Genomic DNA, 23,013 nt, shown 5'->3' with positions numbered 1-23,013 from the left:
TTCTCTCAGAGCGTTGTAAATCTGTGGAATTCTCTGCCCAGAGTGCTGTGGAGAGGCTGGGTCATTGAATACATTTAAGGCAGAGGTAGACAGATTTTTGAGTGATAAGGGAATAAAGGGTTATGGGGAGCGGGCCGGAAAGTGGAGCTGAGTCCATGATCAGATCAGCCATGATCTTATTCAATGGTGGAGCAGGCTCGAGGGGCCAGGTGGCCTACTCCTACTCCTATTTCTTATGTTTCTTATGTAACAGATGGCACTAAAAACCCCGAATTTCTAGGCCAATGGCTCTCAAAGTTAAAAAAAAATTGAGTTGCCTCAATCCAAAAATAAAAGATTACAAGCCAAAAGGTTTGTGCCGCATTATATAAAAATTCATAACTTCGTGTCATTTAGAGATAAATTTGCTATTATCAGATTGTTCTTGGCTATAAACTATCAGCAAATCACCCAAACCAATTATGGTAGTGGGTCAGTCTCAAAAATATACCAATAATAGAGAATGGTAGTGTAGTGGTACTATGCTACATGCCCTGGTATGACTTCAAACCTGTTTAAAACAATGTTTTATTCACTCATTTAACAATATTAAATCAAACTGCATTACCTTGATCCTGCACCACACAGTTGGTGGTAACAAGCGGAGGAACTTGGCCTTTGGTATTTGTTACAAAAAGCTGTCTCGATCTTCGAAGTTTATCTTCCTCTATGACCTGAATCTAAAAGAAATATATGCTCACTGATATACATCTTAAAATAAAAGGGCCAATGGCCACCGTATTTCTATTGCATATATTGAGTAGGTTATTGTGTTGCAACCTTTTTTTAATTCAAAACTTGATATTTTAGCTACAATCATCATCTCTAGGGATAACCTTACAACAAGGGAAGAGGCAGATGTTGTGCTTTCCAATTGATAGACACATATACGAGTTTCTTATCTATATTGTAAAGTAACAATTTAAATGTTCCTCTTCTGATTTCTGAACTGAACTTTACACCTCTGCCACATAGGAGAGGTCAGGGTGGAGAGAGAGAGTTGGGGAGGATAGAGACGTCGGAAGATAGAGGGGGCAAGAGAGAGGCAAAAAGAACTGGGAGAGAGAGATGCAGAGAAAGGAAGACAGTAAGAAAAATGGGGGAGAGAGACCACAGGGGAGAGATAAGAACAGACAGAGGGAGAAATGGAGAGAGAAAGCAAGACATGCAGGAAAAAGATCAGGCAGAGCGAGGTGAGTGAAAAACATCAGAGAGATGGTGGGAGAGAGAAAGATTGGACTTTGAAATTAGAGCAACAAAAGAGAAATTATGGGAGAGAATGTGATATCAGAGATATGGGGCAGTCTGAGGGGGAAAAGATGCAGGTAAGGCATTAAGGAAGAGACAAAATGGGCATAAGACATCACAAGTGAGACGTAGACAAGAGAAATTGGGACAGAGAAAGGAAAAAATATCAAATATGTGAAATTATTACACATCAATTGATAGAGAAAGAGATTGGGACACAAAGAGAGAAAAAACAGCTACGAAAGATGTCGGCTACAGAAAGACAAATGAACATTCCATAGGATTACATAGAAAATACGGCACAGAAACAGGACATTCAGCCCAACCAGTCCATGTTAGTGTTAATGCTCCACTCCAGCCTCCTCCTGTAAATCTAAATCTACCCACATAACCCTCTATTTCCTTCTTCCTCATATGCTTATCTAGATTCCCCTTAAATGCATCTATACTATTCGCTGCAACTATATCCTGGCATAGCGAGTTCCACATTCTCACCACTCTTTGGGTGAATCATTTTCTGCTGAATTTACTATTGGATTTCTTGGTGACTATCTTATATTGATGGCCTCTAGTTATGCTCTTCCCCACGAGTAGAAACATTCTCTCTGTATCCATTCATAATTTTAAAGACCTCTATTACATCACTCCTCAGCCTTCTTTTTTTCAAGAGAAAAGAAGAGACCCAGCCTGTTCATCCCTTCCTGATATGTATATCCTCGCATTTCTGGTATAATCCTTGTAAATCTTCTTTGCACCCTCTCCAATGCCTCTATATTCTTTTTATAATTTGGCGATCAGAATTGCATGCAGTACTCCAAGGGCTTAATTCTCCCCAGGAGTTGCTGTTTTTTTTTGGAGTAGGCTGCTTTTTCTGGCCCAACTTAAAAATCCCCAGTTTCCCCAATCAACTTGCACCAGTGTCACTCACATAGTTACGTTTTTTTTAGGTTAGTTTTTTTTTCTCAAAAGGGGGCGTTACCAGCCACCTACACCAGTTCTGGCCATTTAGGCAACTTTGGCCAGCTAATAGTTACTCCATTTCCACTTAGGCCAGCATATGTGACCACTTGAGAAAACCCTTGCGGGGAGTTAAGGAAATCGGTGCAGGTATGTACATCGGAGGCCATTCGGCCTGGGATAGGGATGGGAAGCAGAGAGGACCAGGACCTGAACCAACCAAGCCTTAGGGAACAGACTTGCAAAACCATCCTTCCTTCGCACAATTAAAATAATAAGAAATAAAAAATTAAAGTCCTACCTACAGCATCAAACTACAATTCACCTTTCTGTACTCGGACCGGGACTCACAGAATGCACGCAGGAGAACTCACAGAATTCACCGGCAGGCAGGAGAACTCAGAGATCGCACTGGGAGGCCACTCGGCCTGGGCTAGGGGTGGGAACGATTGGAAGTAAAAATAGGAAGCACTTGAACCCACTCTATTGGGCCCGACTTGTAATTGCTCTAAGATTGCATTTGAATTTCAAATCTCCTAAGATCCTTGTCATATTACTTTTAGAATAAAAGATTACTAAGTTCCAGAAAATAATTTATTTTTTATAGTAACAAAATGTCAGGTAAAACTTATAGAGATTTCTTATTAATAACGCTGTATAATGTATTTTACCTTGATGTCATTTGGCAGCGGAAGCATTGCTGGGTAAAGACAAAACTCATTTCATCCGACCTCTTATTAAAAGTCTTTATCTGTCTCTATTCAGTGCTGTGCCTCAGTAACCTTCCTCATGGGAGGAGCTGGCTATTGTTTTCAGAACAGTGCCCGATCTGTAATGGCTGATTGCCAACTCGCAGCGCTACTGCGCATGTGCGGACATCACCATTCTCCACTGCGCATGTGCAGACGTCCCAGCACATTTTCCAGCGCAGAACACAGGCTCCACCCCTCGAGTCGACTGGCTACGCTGTGCGACTGCAGTGAAGAGGCCAGACAGTGACCAAAGTTGCAACATTTTTTTCCGCCGCATCTCCGAACGTACATAAGCACCGCAACTCCGGTAAGTACACTGAAAAACGGGCTTGGCCAAAATTGAGCCCCAAGTGTGATCTAACCAAGGATCGATACTGGTTTAGCATAACTTCCCTACTTTTCAATTCTATACCATTAGAAATAAACCCTTGTGCTTGGTTTGCTTTATTTATGGCCTTGCTAACCTGTGTCACAACTTTTAGCAATTGGTATATTTGTACTCCAAGATCCCTTTGTTCCTCTATCCCACCTAGACTCGTACCCTACAAGTAATAAGTGACCTCTCTATTCTTCCTACCAAAATGTAATATCTCTCATTTATCTGTGTTGAACTTCATTTGCCAATTATATGTCCATTCTGCAAGTTTATTAAAGTTCTCCTGTAATTTGTTGCAATCCTCCTCAGTATTGATTGTCACTGCCAATTTGGTGTCATCTGCAAATTTAGAAATTGTGTTTTTGATTCCAAAGTCTAAATCGTTAATATAAATTGTGAACAACAGTGGTCCCAGCACTGATCCTTGTGGAACATGACTACTCACCTTCTGCCACTATGAATAGCTACCCTTTACCCCTACTCTCTGCTTTCTGTCTTGAAGCCAGCTAGCTATCCACTCTGCTACTTGTCCTGACTCCACATTCACTGACCTTTTTCATCAGTCTATTATGGGTTACCTTATCAAAGGCCTTTTGAAAATCTAGATAAAGTACATCTACTGCATTACCATTGTCTACGGTCTCTGTTACCTCTTCAAAAAATTAAATGAGGTTGGTCAAGCAAGATTTTCCTTTTGAAATCCATGCTGACTATTCATTATTATATTTTTGGTTTCCAGTTCTATTTTCTCCTTTAGTAGGGATTCCATTATTTTTCTTACCATGGATGTTAAGCTGACTGATTTAAAATTCCCTGGACATGTTCTATCCCTCTTCTTAAATATAGGTATTACATTAGCGATCTCTGGGACTACACCTTTTTCTAACAAATTATTAAATATGTGCAGTAAGACCTCAAAAGGATATCATGTGAATGAATTTCCTCAAAGCTTCTGTCGCTCTGCTGCCATAACTTTGAAGGAATTGTGGCAGAGACCTGTCACTCTTCCGATAAAGTTGCAGCAGCGGAGCAGGTGAAGCTTCAAGGAAATTCACCCATAAGACAACACAAAGATCAGGGGTCAGAGCACTCACAATGAGCAACATCACAGGATGTCTGCTAGTACATATAAAAATGATAGAGGACACTGATTTACGTGACTGAATAAGTCAGATTCCATTTTCATTATCTGGGATTCCAGGATTTTTACCAATGTTTTAGAAGCAAATTCTGTGATTCCATCTGTTTTTAATTAGGGCCAGCAAGGGTTGGGAATAAGTCAAATTCCATTTTTATTGCATCACATTCTGTGATTATCTTGGGCTTTTACCAATGTATTGGGGATCAAATTCTTCCATTCCATCCTCCCCCTCTCTCCACCATAACTTTGGTGGAAGATCGACAGGAACCCCGGGTAGATTTATTAACAGGTTTCTGCGATCTTCCACTAAACTTATAGCATCCAATCGCAAGAACTCCCAAGGGAATTCCTGGCGGTATAGTGGAGTTATATTCTCTCCTTCTGCCTGCTAATCCAAATATAGCCCAGAGAGGTGTGCAAATGTTATAAACCACTGCCTTTTACTGTTGTGTGACGCTGAGCCAGATGGAATAACTCAGCACCACAGTTGTGACAGTAACAGGAGATATTTCCCAGTCAGTAAAGTTCACCAAAAGTGCTTAATGCACTTGTACTATATTCTGTGCACTATTTCAGATAGACATTAATCCACTTAAAATAAACACTTCAAGCATCCGTACTGTGTGGGATGGAAAATGTTTCTTGTGAACACCAACAGACAAATGTGCAATCATAATGCAGAGCTGCCAGGTGTCATTCATTAGGAGCGACAAGCACTTAACTTAATTTAAAAATGCAATCCAAAAAATGAAAGACAGCCCCATAATCAATTTAACTGCAATCTAATGTGTAAATTCAACAAGATTGCAGTCCTGACAGAGACCCTGGCTAGGCAGAAATGTGGGTCACAGATAGGTCAGGTAACAATAAGGGCTGATTTTGTGACCTAGAATGCTCCACACTAGGAGGGCAGCCTCAGAGAATTTACCCTTAAGCCATTTCACCCAATCATAAACGGAATTTCCAACATTTCTGAAATGTTGGCACTTCTGAGCTATGTTCTGAACGGATAGAAGAAAAAACTTGCACATATCTCCAGCATTAACCAATCTTTGGAAACATTTTCATCACTAACAAATGCAAAGTTTGAATTATTGCATCAACTTTCACTCTCATATGATATCAAGTAACTCTTTGAGCATGTTACAGCTTTGTAATATACTGCCAGCAATGGTTTATTCACCATGTAAATGTACATTAATAATGGAGCAAAAATGCCTTATTAGTAATTTTGAACAACAAAGAAAAAGTTATGAATCTTCTGCCTATATTGTGATAAATCAGGTAGACTTCAAAGAGTTAAAAAAGTTATAGGAGTCTAAATTTGTGAGGTGTTGCTTGACAGAATACAGAAACTTCATTCTGAAATGTTTTATCAGTTAAGAATGTTAACGAGAATTGGCTGTACTTCAGAAAAAGCCTATTAACATTTTACAGTGCTCTGAATCCTTATTTCAAGACTGTCATCAAAAATGTAGACTAACTTTTGCAATAGGTGAATAATTTTGTGTCTGCACCAGACAAGCTAGCTGACTTGAGCTTTCTGATCAGTCTATAGGGCCACGTTTCCACCGACACATAGAACAGCGCACCTCCATGAGGACCGCCGACTTTCTGGAACAAAAAGCGTGCCTAATCCTTATCGTGGTATTCTCCATGCTCATCAGGTCTCCTTCGGACACGGCAGAGTGCAGCAGAACCAGCGGGGGGCGGGCCGAGCCAGGTTCCGGCGCTGAAAACAGTGCCGGGACCTCTGCACATGCACGCTAGAGTGTGTGCACATGTGCTGCAGGCTGTGTGGGAGGGGCCCAAGGCATGCCGCCCCTAGCCCTGGCCAAATGGGCTCCCCACCGCAACCTGCTAGGGAACAGACGGCAATGTCCATCATGGGAGACAGGAGATCCCGGGAACATAAAGCCAAACAAAAAGGGAGAAGGAGCTGGCAAAAGTGACCATCAAGAATGAAGGTGACTGAGGCTATTGAGTGTTCCTTGGGACTGTCTCGGAGATGTTCGGGGGGTGCGGGGGTAGCAGGAAAGAAAAGAGATTGGGGGCAAGTCATGAGTAGGATATGACCTCGGCAGGCTCGTATGTTTAACGTTTCCCTCCTCTCTTCCCCCCACCACCCCCTCCCTCCTGCTTCTTTAATGTTGTTGTGAAGGTGTTTAGTGTTTTGGAAAATCCTCTAACTTCCCTTCTCCCCCCCCCCCCCGCCCCCCCAGCTATCTCTGGCTACCTGCGCCTCATTTCTAAAGTGTCCGCAAGATTTTTCTGAGCGTATAAAAGTGGACACATACGCTGGCCTAAGTTAGTTTGAAGTAACTATTGGCTTCTAAACTTGCTTAAATGGCCAAAACAGGCATAAGTGGCTGGTAATGCCCCCCTTTGAAAAAAATAACTGAACTAAAAAGAAACTGAACTAACTCACTGAAACTGGAGCAAACTAAATGTGGAGAATTGCGATTTTTAACATACTCCAAAAAAAACTGGTTGCTCCAAAAAAATAGGCGCAACTCCTGTGGAAACTTGGCCCCATTGAGTGCATCATTAAGTGTTCATTGTTAATTCAAGGTACCTCTAGTAATATCCAGTTTATAGCAACCACAGTGGACGACTTCTATTTTGTACTTGCCACATTAATATAGCTATAATTGTAAGCTGTTTTCACCTGCAACTGTAATCACTTCAATTGTAATCACCTGCAACTGCTTCTCTTCCGCCCCAGCATTGTTTCCTCTGGTGTCCCTCAAGGAACTATCCTTGGCCCCCTCCTACTTCTCATCTGCATGTTGCCTCTTGGCGACATCATCCGAAAACACAGCGTCAGTTTATAATTGTACGCTGATGACATTCAGCTCTACTTCATTACCAATTCTTTCGACCCCTTCACGGTCTCTAAATTGTCTATCTACTTGTCTGACATCCAGTTCTGGATGAGCAGAAATTTCTCCAATTGAATATTGGAAAGACCGAAGCCACTGTTTTCGGTCCCTGCCACAAACTCCATTCCTTCGATACTGACTCCATCTCTCTCTCCAACACCTGTCTGAGGCTGAACCAGACTTTTCGCAAGCCTTGGTGACATATTTGACCCCGAAATTAGCTTTTGCCCACATATCTGCAACATAACTAAGACCGACTATTTCCACCTCCTTAACATCGCCTGTTTCCACCTTTGCCTCAGCTCATCCGCTGCTGAAGCCCTCATCCATGCTTTTGTTACCTCAAGACTTGACTATTCCAACACACTCCTAGCTGGCCTCCCACATTCTACCTTACGCAAACTAGAGGTGATTCAAAACTCGGCTGCCTGTGTCCTAACTCGCACCAAGTCCCGTTCACCCATCATCATCATTATCATTATCATCATAGGCAGTCCCTCGAAACGAGGATGACTTACTTCCACGCCAAAAAAAGGATGAGTCCACAGGTATTTCGAATGAAGAACCCGAACTACATCCTCAAGGGTGGAAGATGCCTGTGCGTGGATTTTTTTAACGTATGGTGGCCGTTGCATACCAGCCACCACACGGGCTTGACAGAGCTAGGTCTTGGTCCAGTGGCAAGGATTACCCAAGACAACTGGAGACCTGCTTTGCTGCACGGACCTAGTGCACACACCTATCGCAGTGTGGGCTGGCCTGTGCTGCCCCTGGGCCCCTGGCCCCGAACTCACGCCTCCCCTGGGCCCCGATCACATCCCTCCACAGTCTCTCATAGCTCCCTCGCCCCGATCTCGCCGCTCCTGTTGCATCTGCCCATGTTCCAATCACCGACTTGGACCTTGCTGATGTCACTCTTCACTGTCGTTGCCCTCCTGCACCAGCTTGTGCTGTTCCCTGAAATGTTACGCTGCCACGCTGTCCAGGGGCCGCCGCTCAGTGCTCCTTTTATGGCCCCGACCTGCCGCTGATGGTTTCTCGCAGGTCGGGGCCACCACGCTGTTCCTGTGTTCCTGTGCACGATGATCACCCCTGTGCTCACTGATCTACATTCCGGTTAAGCAATGCCTCAATTTTAAAATTATCATCCTTATTTTCCAATATCTCCATGGCCTCGCCCCTCCCTATCGCTGTAATCTCCTCCAGCCCCACAACCCACCCCCCGCGATGTCTGCGTTCCTCTAATTCTACCCTCCTGAGCATCCCTGATTGTAATCGCTCAAGCATTGGTGGCCGTGCCTTCTGTTGCCTAGGCCCCAAACTCTGTTGCTCCATGCTTAAACTATGGCTTAGTGGGTAGCACTCTTGCATCTGAGTCAGAAGGTTGTCGGTTCAAATCCTGCTCCAATGACTTGAGCTCAAAACGATCTAGGCTGACACTCCAATGCAGTACTGAGGGAGTGTTACACTGTCGGAAGTGCTGTCTCTCAGATAAGACATTAAACTGCTTTCTCAAGTGGACATAAAAGATCCCAAGGCAATATTTCAAAGAGGAATAGGGAAGTTATCCCTGTTGTCCTCGCCAATATTTATCCCTCAATCAACATGGTCATTATTACATTGCTGTTTGTGGGAGCTTGCTGTGTGCAAATTGGCTGCTGCGTTTCCTACATTACAACAATGTAACACTCCAAAAGTACTTCATTGACTGTAAAGCGCTTTGAGATGTCCAGTGGTCGTGAAAGGCACTATATAAATCCAAGTCTTTCTTTCTTTCTAAACCTCTGTACCTCTCTTTCCTCCTTCAAGATGCTCATTAAAACAAGCTCTTTGACCAAGCTGCGCTAATTTCTACTTATGCGGCTCGGTGTATCGCATAACACTCCTGTGAAGCGCCCGGGGAACGTTTCACTACGTAAAAGGTATTATATAAATACAAGTTGTTGTTGTGTTGTTTTATGAGTACATTTATGAGTCGAACACCAGAACTAATTGATAAATACTGTGTCTCCAGGGGGGGGCGATAATGGGGCGCCAACGGTATACCGACCAGGCACGGCAAAAGTACCGACGCCTGTGAACATACATCGCGGTTTACCGCCCCAATCTCCTGTACCCCAGAGTTCGTGATGTCATCTGTTGCACAGCTCCCCGTTATCGCCCAAAATCGTAAATTTACTTCCGCCCCCTGCAGCATCACCGGGCGTCAGCAACGGCAGCTGCAAGAGGCATTGTGACCTCGGCCGGCCGCTTGGCGAGCAATATTTAAAGGCATTGGTGGTCAGGTAGGCCAAAAAAAATGTTTTGCCCCCACTGTGCTGATTTTAGAATTTTTCCAATGCCGTAATTGGTCACCCCTGCACTCTGTTAGAGTGCTTGGGGCTGATCTTCACGGATCGCAGGTGCCGTCACCGACCAGTGGAATCCTTACCTTCAAATCACCTCTGCATTGGCCCTTCCCTTTAAGGAAGGGAAGGAGCCTGTGATTCCTGCAGCGCTGCATGTGATATTGTGCAGCGCTCTGCTGCTACCGCTTAGCGCTCCAAGGGAAGTGGTAGTGCTTGATTTAGCACTCCACTTCCCTCCTGGGAAAACTGGCTAAACCAGAAGTGGGGTTTGTGTAGTCCCAGGCGATACTTTGGCACTCCCGCAAAAGGTATCATCCCAAACAGGGTGCTACGCAATTTCTAGCCCCTAGTGTTCGAATATTCTTGACTGGAATTTCAACTGAGGTTACTCCGATCTCCCAATATAACTTTGATGGGAGATAGGTGGAAACTCCAGGAATGGGCATAAACAACTGTTTACTTTGTTTCTCTGATGTTTCAGCTGAAGTTACAGGTGAGAGTGGGAACCCCCATAGAAATTCCACCAATTTCTGCATTTATTTTTAGCGTTTATTTGAAATGGAGTGTTTCATAATGAATGAGGTAATGGAGCCGAAATTCACCCCCGCCGGAAACGGGCCGCAGTTACTGTGTTTTGGCTGGCGCAATGAATGTTGCGAAATTCAGCTCTTCGTCGTTTTTTTTCGAGCGGGGCAGAAGTCGGTCATAATGGGCGCGGAAGTGAAGGCCGGACGGAGACTCCGTCGGTGTCAGTCATCAGCGCCCGTCTGGTGACGTCATCATACTGGCGCGTCAACATGTCCCTCCCCTTCAGTTAAAGGGGAGGGCCGCTGTGAGCTCTGCAGCTTTTTAAGTTATGTCCACTGGGCCACCAGGGAGGGTTTCAGCTGGGCCAGCGGCCTGGCACCGAAGAGGGGGTAACAGGCCGCAGCAATGCACCCTCCCCTTGAATGGCGGCCGCACCGTTATTTTGCACATACTGCAAACACAGTGCATCGACAGAAAAAACTGTCGAGGGCACCGCGCAGCGGCCGCAAGATTTTTTAAGGTGAATTTTGCTTATCGCTGGTACTTTGATGATGCACTTAGGAGGGTTCGGCAGCAGCGGGGTGGAAGTGGGGACCGCTGGAAAAACCACCGAAGAGAATTTTGCGAACGGCGGCCATTCCACTACTAATCGGCGGCCATTCGACACCGTCGCATGGCCACTGCTTTCCGGCGGTAACAGGCCTTATCGGGAGGCTGAATTTTGGCCCCCAGGAACTGTGTGCAGTACTCGTTGTCTAACCAAGGTTTAACACAAATTTAACATAACTTCTCTACTTTTCAATTCTATCCCACTGGAAATTAACCACAGCACTTTGTTTGCTTTTTTATAGCCTTATTAACCTGTGTCGCAACTTTTAGTGATTTGTGTATTTGTACTCTTAGATCCCTTTGCTCCTCTACTTCATTTAGACACGTTGGGGGTTAAATTCCCGTTGTTCGCCTCCCGTTAACGCCTCCGGGGGTCGCTAATGGGACGTTAAAGTGTTTTCGCCCGCGAGAGAGGGGGGCGCTATTGGTTCCCATGAAATTGCGCGGGAGTTAGCGGAGGGGCAAATGCAGTAACATTGCGCCCCGCTGGGCCGCCGCGCCTCAGGCGATGACATCATCGACGTGCACAGCGACCTCTTTTTGCCCTATGGTGGCTCTGTTCTGCACTGCGGCGGAAATTGGGCAATGCCCCGTGAGGCTGCGGTGGGCGATATCAGCGCCAGCCTCGCGAACTGGACCACACACCGATTACGGGGTGAAAGTTAAAGGGGAGGTGCGCTGCGCAGTGCACTGTCATTTTTTTTGTTCTCCGAATCACCGGTTGGGCCGTTGTCCATTGATGTCGCGGGGTCCGGGTTGCGACCGTTTCGCTGCCGGGCTGTGGCCACGGCTCTCCACATCCCTGGTGGCCCAGAGGAGGCCCATCAAAAGACCGGCAGAGCTCGCAGCGTCCTAAGCTTAAATAAAGAAGACTATGAAAGTATGAGGATACAGTTGGCTAAAGTGGACTGGGAAAATAAATTAAAGTGTAGGATGGTTAATGAACAGTGGTGTACATTTAAGGAGCTATTTCACAACTCTCAAGAAAAATATATTCCAGTGAGGAGGAAAGGGGGTAAGAGAAAAAAATCGCCATTCGTGGCTAACTAAAGAAAAAAGGTACGGTATCCAATTAAAAACAAGGGCATACAAAGTGGCCAAAACTAGTGAGAGGACAGAAGATTGGGAAGGTTTTAAAAGCCAGCAAAGAATGACTAAAAAAAATGATTAAGAAAGGGAAGATAGGCTATGAAAGTAAACTAGCACAAAATATAAAAACAGATAGCAAGAATTTCTCCAGGTATATAAAAAGGAAAAGAGTGGCTAAAGTAAATGTTGGTCCCTTAGGGGATGAGACCGGGGAACGAGTAATGGGGATCATGGAGATGGCAGAAACTCTGAACAAATATTTTGTATCAGTCTTTACGGTAGAGGACACGAACAATATTCCAAACAGTGGATAGTCAAGGGGCTATAGGGCGGGGGAGGGGGGAGGCACTTCACACAATCACAATCATTAAGGAGGTGGTACTCAGTAAGATAATGAGATTAAAGGCAGATAAATCTCCTGGACCTGATGGCTTGCATCCTAGTGTCCTAAGAGAAATAGTGGCAAGGATTGTGGATGCATTGGTTGTAATTTACCAAAATTCCCTGGATTCTGGGGAGGTCCCAACGGATTGGAAAACTGCAAATGTAATGCCCCTATTTAAAAAAGGAGGCAGACAAAAAGCAGGAAACTAATGACCAGTTATCCTAACATCTGTGGTTGGGAAAATGTTGGAGTCCATTATTAAAGAAGCAGTAGCAGGACATTTGGAAAAGCAAAATTCGGTCAGGCAGAGTCAGCATGGATTTATGAAAGGGAAGTCATGTTTGACAAATTTGCTGGAATTCTTTGAGGTTGTAACAAACAGGGTGGATAAAGGGGAACTAGTGGATGTGGTGTATTTGCACTTGTAAACTCCTGACCCTGCAGTACAGACTTACACGAGGCACATACTGAAGTCAAGGTCAATCTGGACCTGCACCTTTATTTCACAGCTCTCGAGTCCCACACTTGCCTGAGACCTGCCTTTATATACCTGTGTGGAACAGTATGCAGTGTCTCCTGCAAGTGCACCCCTGGTGGTAAAGTATGCTTGTAGTTACAGGTCATATCTAGTTACAGTCATGTATAGCATGGTAAGATACAGTTATGTACAGTAGTGTGAGATACATGACAGCACTTCCAGAAGGCATTTGACAAGGTGCCACATAAAAGGTTACTGCACAAGATAAAAGTTCACGGGGTTCATGGATAGAGGATTGGCTAACTAACAGAAAACAGAGAGTAGGGATAAATGGTTCATTTTCTGGTTGGCAATCAGTAACTAATGAGGTGCCACAGGGATCAGTGCTGGGACCCCAACTATTTACAATCTATATTAACGACTTGGAAGAAGGGACTGAGTGTAACGTAGCCAAGTTTGCTGACGATACAAAGATGGGAGGAAAAGCAATGTGTGAGGAGGACACAAAAAATCAGCAAAAGGACATAGACAGGCTAAGTGAGTGGGCAAAAAATTGTCAGATGGAGTATAATGTTGGAAAGTCTGAGGTCATGCACTTTGGCAGAAAAAAATCAAAGAGCAAGTTATTATTTAAATGGCGAAAGATTGCAAAGTGCTGCAGTTCAATGGGACCTGGGGGTACTTGTGCATGAAACACAAAAGGATACTATGCAGGTTCAGCAAGTGATCAGGAAGGCCAATGATATCTTGGCCTTTATTGCAAAGGGGATGGAGTATAAAAGCAGGGAAGTCTTGCTGCAGCTATACAGGGTATTGGTGAGGCCACGCCTGGAATACTGCATGCAGTTTTGGTTTCCATATTTACGAAAGGATATACTTGCTTTGGAGGCAGTTCAAAGAAGGTTCACTAGGTTGATTCCGGTGATGAGGGGGTTGACTTATGAGGAAAGGTTGAGTAGGTTGGGCCTCTACTCATTGGAATTCAGAAGAATGAGAGGTGATCTTATCGAAACGTGTAAGATTATGAGGGGGCTTGACAAGGTGGATGTAAAGAGGATGTTTGCACTGGTGGGGGAGACTAGAACTAGAGGGCATGATCTTAGAATTAGAGGCTGCCCATTTAAAACTGAGATGAGGAGAAATTTCTTCTCTCAGAGGGTTGTAAATCTGTGGAATTCGCTGCCTCAGCGAGCTATGGAAGCTGGGACATGGAATAAATTTAAGACAGAAATAGACAGTTTCTTAAACAATAAGGGGATAAGGGGTTATGGGGAACGGGCAGGGAAGTGGACCTGAGTCCATGATCAGATCAGTCATGATCCTATTAAAAGGCGGAGCAGGCTCGAGGGGCCGAATGTCCTACTCCTGCTCCTATTTCTTATGTTCTTATGTTCTTATGACCTTCCCCCTTAACGATGCGCCCGTGTAGTACCCTCAATCCCACCCGGAGAGGAAGTCGAGTGCATGACATTGCGCTCCTCTTCCTGTGAGAGGCGGTAACTCCAATTTAGCTTCTGGGGCAGGACAGCTGCGTCAGGCGCAGAATATCCGGCCTTGGAAAGGTTACCACCCTCAACCCGGGTGATAGCCAATTTTCGGTCCCTTATTTTCCAAGGAGTATGTGGCCTACTTATTCTTCCTTTAAAATTGCAGCACGTCATGCCTATCTATATTGAAATTAATTTGCCAATTACATGGTCATTCTGCAAGTTTATTAATGTTTTGTATTTCATTTCAGTCTTCCTCAGTATTAACTATACCCCCCCCCCCCCCCAATAGGTGTCATCGGCAAATTTTAAAATTGTGCTTCCGATTCCTGAGTCTAAATCGTTTATGTAAATGGTGAACAACAGTCGTTCCAACACCGATCCTTGTGGTACACCAATTCCCACCTTTTACCAGTCTGAGTAACGACCCTTAACCCCTACTCTCTGGTTCTGTTTTATAGCCAGCTTGCTATCCATTCTTCTACTTGTCCCCTGACTCCACATGCTCTTCTGACCTTAGTCACAAGTCTATTATGAGGGACCTTATTCAAGGCTTTATGAAAATCCAAATACATTATATTTACTTCATTACCCCTGTCTACTTTTCCTGTTACTTCTACTCTTTCTGTTACTTTTGTACTCTTTGTTACTACTTCTACTCTTTATCTTACTTCTACCCTTTCTGTTACTTCTGTACTCTTTCTCTTACTATTTCTACTCTTCTTGTTACTTCTACTCGACTCTTTCTCTTACTTTTACTCTTACTGTCACTTCTTCTACCCTTCTAGGGAATATGTTTGGCAAGGGAGGCAAAGAACTCATCAGATATAGCTTTGATGGAGTTTCAGACTTTCAGTGCAGAGAGAACATGGGAGATGGCAAGGTCGAGGGGATGGCCAAGAATATGGGTTGGGGGCAATGTTCCACGGAATATTTTTTGGATGCACGCTACTTTAAGGGGCTGTGTGGCCTATTCACAGTTTCACTCATGCACGGACTTTAAGATTGCAAAAGCCGGTCCCGGGCTATGCGGGACCGGCACAGAGCTGCGTGGCAAAGATGGGTGACAAAGGATTTAGACATTGGGGCTGAAATTCAGCCTCCTGATAAGTCCTGTTGCCGCCGGAAAGCAGCAGCCACATGACGGTATCAAATGGCCTCCGATTTGTAGTCGAATAGCCGCCATTCACGAAATTCTCCCCGGTGGTTTTTCCGGCAGTCCTCATTTCCGCCCCGTTGCTGCTGAACTCCCCAAGTGCGTCATCAAAGCGCGCACCGCCTCTGTCCCGCCGGGCAAGCAAAATTCACCTTAGAAAATCTTCCGGCTGCCGCTCAGTGTCCCCGACAGTTTTTTCTGTCGGTGCACTGTGTTTGCAGTGAAGGGGAGACACATGGTGCCACGCCAGTGTGATGACCGACAGCGCCGGACACGCCGCCCGTCCCCACTTCTGCCTCTCTTATGATGGACACTCCGCTCGAAATAAACAAAGAGCTGAATTTCAGGCAAGAGGCCACCGCATCCACCACAGCGGTGAAACCACAGGAAAAACAGTAGGTGCGACCAGTTTCCGGCGGGAGTGAATTTCGGCCCCTGGTCACCATATTATAAAAAAAATTTAGAGACACTGGTGAAGGTGCAAAAAAGATTTATAAGGATGATATCAGAACTGAGATGTTATAACTATCAGGAAAGATTGAACAAGCTGGGCTCTTTTCTCTAGAAAGGAGAAGACTGAGGAGTGACCCGATAGAGGTCTTTAAGATTATGGAAGGGTTTAACAGGATACACATAGAGAAGTTATTTCCACTTGTGGGCACCAAAACAAGGGACCAGAAATACAACATAGTCACTAATATGGCTTCATAAAAAGGTTATGACTTACAAAAGTAATTGTATTTTTTGAAGAAGTTACAAAGTTGGTCGATGAGGCAAGCCCAGTAGACACTGCTACTTAGACTTCCAAAAAGCTTTTGATAAGATACTGCACAAATAGCTTCTCTATAAAATTGAAGCCTCTGGTATTAGTGGTAATATATTGAGTTGAACTGAGAACTGGCTGACAGGATATAGGCAAAAGGTAGTTATAGATGGATTTGGATCTGTTTGGTGACCAGTCACAATTGGTGTCCTGCAGGGATCGTCGTTGGGACCATTGTTTATTTTCACTATTTTTATTAATGATCTGGATGTAGATGTTGGGGGTATGATTAGCAAATTTGCTGTGATACTAAGGGCTCAATTTTCCCCAATGACGTTTTTTCGCATATTGCAAGAGTTACGCCTTTATTTTGGCCCCAACTACTCCAAAAAAAACTTGCAAGTTTCCCCGTTCTAATTTTTGAAATTGGTGCTGCGGAGGGTGGAGCCTAATGTCTGCACCGAAAAAACGATGCCCCCTCCCCACAACCCACCTTCTGTGCAGAAAAAAAAGTGATGTTTTTTACGTGGCTGCTATAGGCGCGCATGCCCAGTACACCTTCCGGTCTGCATTCGTCCATTTTTAAAGAGCCAGTTGCGTGTGAGAAATGTAATTCTCAGTGGAAAAATCGGAGCTGCAATACAATATGCAACACGGCTCAAGGGCCAAGAATTTCTCACAGGCTGAAGTGGAGGCACTAGTTACTGTAATTGAGGCCAGATGGCACGAGCTGCACACCAGCAGAGGTCACATAAAAGTTTCACCAAAAGAAGTGAAGAAACGCTGGAACCAACTTGCAGAAGATTACTGTGCAATGGTGACCACCCCGAGGTCTGGTAGCCAACGCAAAAAGAAGCGGCAGGACCTTGGTCAAGTAGTTAGTATAAGTAATATTTTCATTTATTCACTGGAATTGCAATTGTAAATGTGACCATTTATATGTCCCACCCAGCAGAAAGACACCCTCTCTAAAAAGTTATATTTTCATCTTTGCAGAGGAAGGTGGCACATAACAAAAGGGAAAGAACTTGAACAGGAGGAGGCCCGGCAAATTTGCACCCATTGTCACATTTGGAAGAGAGGGTCGCTGCTTTGATGGGTCCTGCCTGGAGAAAAGCAACCAACACTGCACAAGCTGGGCCCACACTCGAGGGAGAGGGTAAGTCCTGCAAATTCCAGTCTGGCTTTGCTAAATGTTAAGTACTGTGCAGGCTAGCCATGCTTCGGTTCATGGGGATGTCTCCGTCAAGTACGCTTCGGTTGATGCAATGTGCTATCATTCATCGTGGTCCTTCAAATGAGCCTGCTGCCTGTGCTGTGTGTGCCTACTCATGCCACCCACCCTGCCCCCTCCTCTACTGCTAACCATTTGTCTGTTCTGTTATATTTTGCAGAATTTGAAGCCAACCCTGACGAGGCTGAAACCGATGCAGAAGATGATTCAGACGTGGACGAGCCTGAAGAGATTTTCCAATCACATCTTCCAGACCAAAAGCATGGGGGTGAGAAGGAGGGGCAGGGGGAGGAGGAGGATGAAGCCCCCACTGTTGTATTCACTCTGGAGGAGGTGCAGGTGCCGCCCATTGAGGTGTCAGGCCCTTTCCTGAGTGGTACGAGTGTTGGGACATACCATGGTTTCTCACAGTCTGAGGCTGGGGATTCCAGTGGGGTGCAGTGAGGCCCATCCAGGGTCCCACCATCTGAGGCTATGGGTCCCAGAGGGATGCAGCGAGGCACACCCAGGGCCCCACCGTCCGAGGCTGTGGGCCCCAGTGGGATGCAGCAAGCCACACCCAGGGTGAGGAGGGGAAGGTGAGCTCGACAGCGCTCTCCTTAGGTGCAGGATGTAACAGATGTGGTTCAGACGAAGGCAATGAGTGTGGAGAGGTAACAAAACTCTCATGAAAAATGGGAACACTGTCTGGGAACACGAGGGAGGGAATGTTGCAGGTAGCTGATACACTGTCGGTTAACATGAGGGAGGGAATGTCGCAGGTAACTGATATGCTGTCGGAGAACAGGAGGGAGGGAATGTTGCAGGTAGTTGAGACACTGTCAGAGCACATGAGGGAGGGAATGTTGGAGTTAGCTGTTGCAATACGGGAACAGGCCCATTGATAGAGTCAACTGCCACTCCCACTCCAATCCCCAGACCAGCCTCAGAAGAGGCCCAAGCCGGGCCTTCCACATTACCATCTGCCCACGCTCCCCATCAAGAAATGTGCATTACCCGAGATGCTCGAAAGAATAAGCTTGGTACCAACTCGAGAACTGCTGTACCACTGCCTGCGGGCAGGAGTGGTGGAGTCACCAAGACCAAGTGCAGCAGGCGGTCTTAAAATAAGGTGGAGGAGAGATGGGTGCAGCCTTTCTTTGCTGCAGTTGTTGTTGTTATTATTGTTGTTGCTGTTGTAACTGTTCTCAACTTAAAAGTTTTTGTAAGTTATGTAAATTTACAAGTTTAAAAGTTTGTAAGTGATCTTAATGTTTGTAAGTGATCTTAAAGTTTGTAAGTGATCTTAACTGAAAACTTTAAAGTTTGATACAAGAATATTTTTATTAAAGTTAAGTACAAACAAATGTTAAACTTTTGAATAAAATATATTTTACATTAAAACTGAATCATGTTCCATTAACACAACACAACATTATGGAACAGGTCCAATCAGTAAACATGGTCCATGTGGAATAGTTGCCACTGAGCCTTCAGGCAGCAAAACATTCATGGATGAGCTGCTGGCGCAAGGCTCGAGCAATCGTGAAAGGGCCAGGACAGCCCGCCCTCCTCCACTGTTGTGTTCCGGGTTCAGGTAGTTGCATGGCTTCCTCGTCCTTCTCCTCCTCTGCCTCCTCCTCATCATCTGCATCTTCCTCCTCATCATCAGCCACTCTCACCTCAGGTGGGTCTTCTACTACCAGCTGCTGCTGCCTCATCACGGCTAAGTTATGCACATGCAGCACACAACAGTGAACACTGTTTCAAGATGCCAATGACACTCTCTGTTATGCTGCACGTCGCAATGGGCAACATGTTGTATTCCTGGTCAGCTTCCAACCGGGTTACGCATAGGGGTGTCATGAGCCACGTGGCGAGGCCGTACACTTTGTCTCCCAGCAGCCAGCTCTGCTCTTCTGGCTGCTGCTGAAACATGGCAGATATAGCGCTCTCGTGTAGGATGAATGCATCATGGGTGCTCCCAGGGTACCTCACATCAACTGACATGATGCGATGCTTGTCATCACACACGAGCTGCACATTCACAGAGTGGAAGCTTTTTCTGTTCCTGTACATCTCGGAATCCTCCAAAGGTGCTCGCAAGGTGATGTGGGTACAATCAATGCAGCCCCCCCGTACCTTTGGGAAGCCAGCAATCCTAGAGAAGCCCACAGCCCGGTCACGCATTGCCTGGGCAGTCATGGGAAACTTTATGTAATCATTCCTCCGGACATATAGTGCAGCAGTCACCTGCCAAATGCAGATATATGTTACATGTTGAGAAATGGTGCACACATCCCCAGTCGTGACCTGGAATGATCCAGATGCATAAAATGAAAGTGCAGCTCTAACCTTCACTTCAACTGACAAAACAGTCCTCCTGACGCCTTTAGGTCGCAGGTCTGTTTTTACTAACTCACTGATCTCGGTTACAATTTATTTTCGGAAACACAGCCTTCTCACACACTCTGCATCACTCAGGTGCAGGTATGAATACCTGTCTCGATATACCCGATGTGGGTAAGGCCTCCTGCCCATCATCCGACGTGCTGAGGCTCCTCATGCGATTATGTCGAATCAATCATCTCCTCCGCAGCACCATCATGCAGAAGGCTTGCACGAGTTATGGCATTGTCAATATTGCCCCCATAATTAAATTGTGGCTTTGCAAGAAGCTCAAAACAGCAGGACAAAAGATTTAATGCTTCTTTCCTCTCTCTCTCCCCAAGGTCGATGCCCTAGTATGGATCACACCTTGGGCTACGCATGTGCAATGGGCTTGCTTAGAACGGGAAGCTAGGCAATCAATGAAGACATTTGGGGCAACAAAGTCTAATGCAATTCTTTAATTTTGGATTTTTTTTTAAAGTACTGACCGAACGTCTCCTCACCAGGCTCGAGGGTTTGCCTGCAAAATCACTCCCTTGCCCGGACACAGGGGCTCGCTGTCCACCCATGAGGTATTACAAGCTGAATTTAGGGAGCAAGGAGTTAAATTAAAAAGTAGGACCTCAAAGGTAGTATTCTCAGGATTGCTACCAGTGCCACGTGCTAGTCAGAGCAGGAATCGCAGGATAGCTCAACGAAATACGTGGATTGAGGAATGGTGCAAGGGGGAGGGATTCAAATTCCTGGGACATTGGAACCAGTTTTGAGGGGGATGGGACCAGTACAAACTAGACGGTCTGCACCTGGGCAGGACCGGAACCGATGTCCTAGGCGGTATGTTTGCTAGTGCTGTTGGGGAGGGTTTAAACTAAAAAGGCAGGGGGATGGGAACCTATGCAGGGAGGCAGAAGGAAGTAAAAATGGGGCAGAAGCAAAAGGTAGGAAGGAGAAAAGCAAGAGTGGAGGGCAGAGAAATCAAGGGCAAAAATCAAAAGGGGCCACATTACAGCAAAATTCTAAAAGGACAAAAAGTGTTAAAAAAAACATGCCTGAAGGTTCTGAGTCACAATGCGAGAAGCATTCGTAATAAGGTGGATGAATTGGCTGCGCAGATAGCTGTAAATGGGATTACAGAAACATGGCTCCAAGGTAACCAAGGCTGGGAACTCAACATCAAGGGGTATTCAATATTCAGGAAGGACAGACAGGAAGGAAAAGGAGGTGTGGCAGCGTTACTGGTTAAAGAGGAGACTAACGCAATCATAAGGAAGGACATTAATGTGGATGATGTGGAATCTATAAGGGTAGAGCTGCGAAACACCAAAAGGCAGAAAACATTAGTGAGAGTTGTGTACAGACCACCAAACAGTAGTAGGGAGATTGGGGATGGCATCAAACAGGAAATTCGGGATGTGTGCAATAAGGGTACAGCAGTTATCATGGGTGACATTAATTTGCATATTGATTGGGCAAACCAAACTGGAGGAGGATTTCCTGGTGTGTATAAGGGATGGTCTTCTAGACCAATATGTCGACGAACCAACGAGAGAGCAGGCCATCTGGATCTTGTGTAACAAGAGAGGATTAATTAGAAATCTGGTCGTGTGGGGTCCCTTGGGGAAGAGTCACCATAATATGGTAGAATTCTTCATTAAGATGGAGAGTGACACAGTTAATTCAGAGACGAGGGTCCTGAACTTAAAGAAAGGAAACTTTGATGGTATGAGACGTGAATTGGCTAGGATAGATTGGAGAATGATACTTAAAGGGTTGATGGTGGATAGGCAATAGCAGACAATTAAATATCACATGAATGAACTCCAACAATTGTACATCCCTGTGTGGCATAAGAATAAAAAAGGGAAGGTGGCTCAACCATGGCTAACAAGGGAAATTAGAGAAAGTGTTAAATCCAAGGAGGAGGCATATAAATTGGCCAGAAAAAGCAGCAAACCTGAGGACTGGGAGAAAGTGAGAAATCAGCAGAGGAGGACTAAGGGTTTAATTAGGAGGGGGAAAATAGAGTATGAAAGTAAGCTTGCAGGGAAGATAAAAACTGACTGCAAAAGCTTCTATAGATAAGTGAAGGGAAAAAGTTTACTGAAGACTAATGTAGGTCCCTTGCAGTCAGAATCAGGGGAATTCTTAATAGGGAACAAGGAAATGGCAGACCGATTGAACAAATACTTAGTTCTATGTTCGCTAAGGAAGACACGAATAACCTCCCGAAAATACTAGGGGACCGAGGGTCTAGCAAGAAGGGGGAAGTGAGGGAAATCCTTATCAGTCAGAAAATGGTGAAAGGGAAATTGAAGGGACTGAAGGCCAATAAATCCCCAGGGCCTGATGGACTGCATCCCAGAGTACTTAAGGAGGTGGCCTTGGAAATAGTGGATGCATTGGTATCATTTTCCAACATTCCATAAACTCTGGTTCAGTTCCTATGGATTAGAGGGTAGCTAATGTAACCCCACTTTTTAAAAAAGGAGGTAGAGAGAAAACAGGTAATTATAGACCGGTTAGCCTGACATCAGTAGTGGGGAAAATGTTGGAATCAATTATTAAAGATGTAACAGCACATTTGCAAAGCAGTGACAGGATCGGTCCAAGTCAGCATGGATTTATGAAAGGGAAATCATGCTTGACAAATCTTCTAGAATTTTTTGAGGATGTAACTAGCAGAGTGGATAAGGGAGAACCCATGGATGTGGTGTATTTGGACTTTCAAAAGGCTTTTGACGAGGTCCCACATAAGAGATTAGTGTGCAAAATTAAAGCACATGGTATTGGGGGTAATGTATTGACGTGGATAGAGAACTGGTTGGCAGACAGGAAGCTAAGAGTGGGAATAAACGGGTCCTTTTCAGAATGGCAGGTAGTGACTAGTGGGGTGCTGCAGGGTTCAGTGCTGGGAGCCCAGCTATTTACAATATACATTAATGATTTAGACAAAGGAATTGAATGTAATATCTCCAAGTTTGCAGATGACACTAAGCTGGGTGGCAGTGCGAGCTGCAAGGAGGATGCTAGGAGACTGCAGGGGGACTTGGACAAGTTAGGTGAATGGGCAAATGCATGGCAGATGCAGTATAATGTGGATAAGTGTGAGGTTATCAACTTCGGTGCAAAAAGCAGGCAGGCAGATTATCTGAATGGTGACAGATTAGTAAA

The 23,013-nt window shown here is 45.1% G+C and overlaps 1 protein-coding gene across 1 annotated transcript in view; it reads right to left on the bottom strand.

Annotated features, from left to right (window-relative positions):
* sec24d (SEC24 homolog D, COPII coat complex component) overlaps positions 1–23,013 on the bottom strand; it is a 339,975-nt gene that overhangs the window by 228,466 nt on the left and 88,496 nt on the right. Inside the window, exon 7 of the mRNA XM_070864059.1 lies at positions 608–719. Coding sequence (XP_070720160.1) covers positions 608–719 — 112 coding nt within the window. The remainder of the gene's footprint in view (positions 1–607; positions 720–23,013) is intronic.

The sequence above is a fragment of the Pristiophorus japonicus genome, chromosome 2 (assembly GCF_044704955.1).
Source record: "Pristiophorus japonicus isolate sPriJap1 chromosome 2, sPriJap1.hap1, whole genome shotgun sequence".
Classification (NCBI taxonomy): Eukaryota; Metazoa; Chordata; class Chondrichthyes; family Pristiophoridae; genus Pristiophorus; species Pristiophorus japonicus.
Note: the sequence above shows the minus strand (reverse complement) of the source record. Positions and strands in the feature narration are given on the sequence as shown.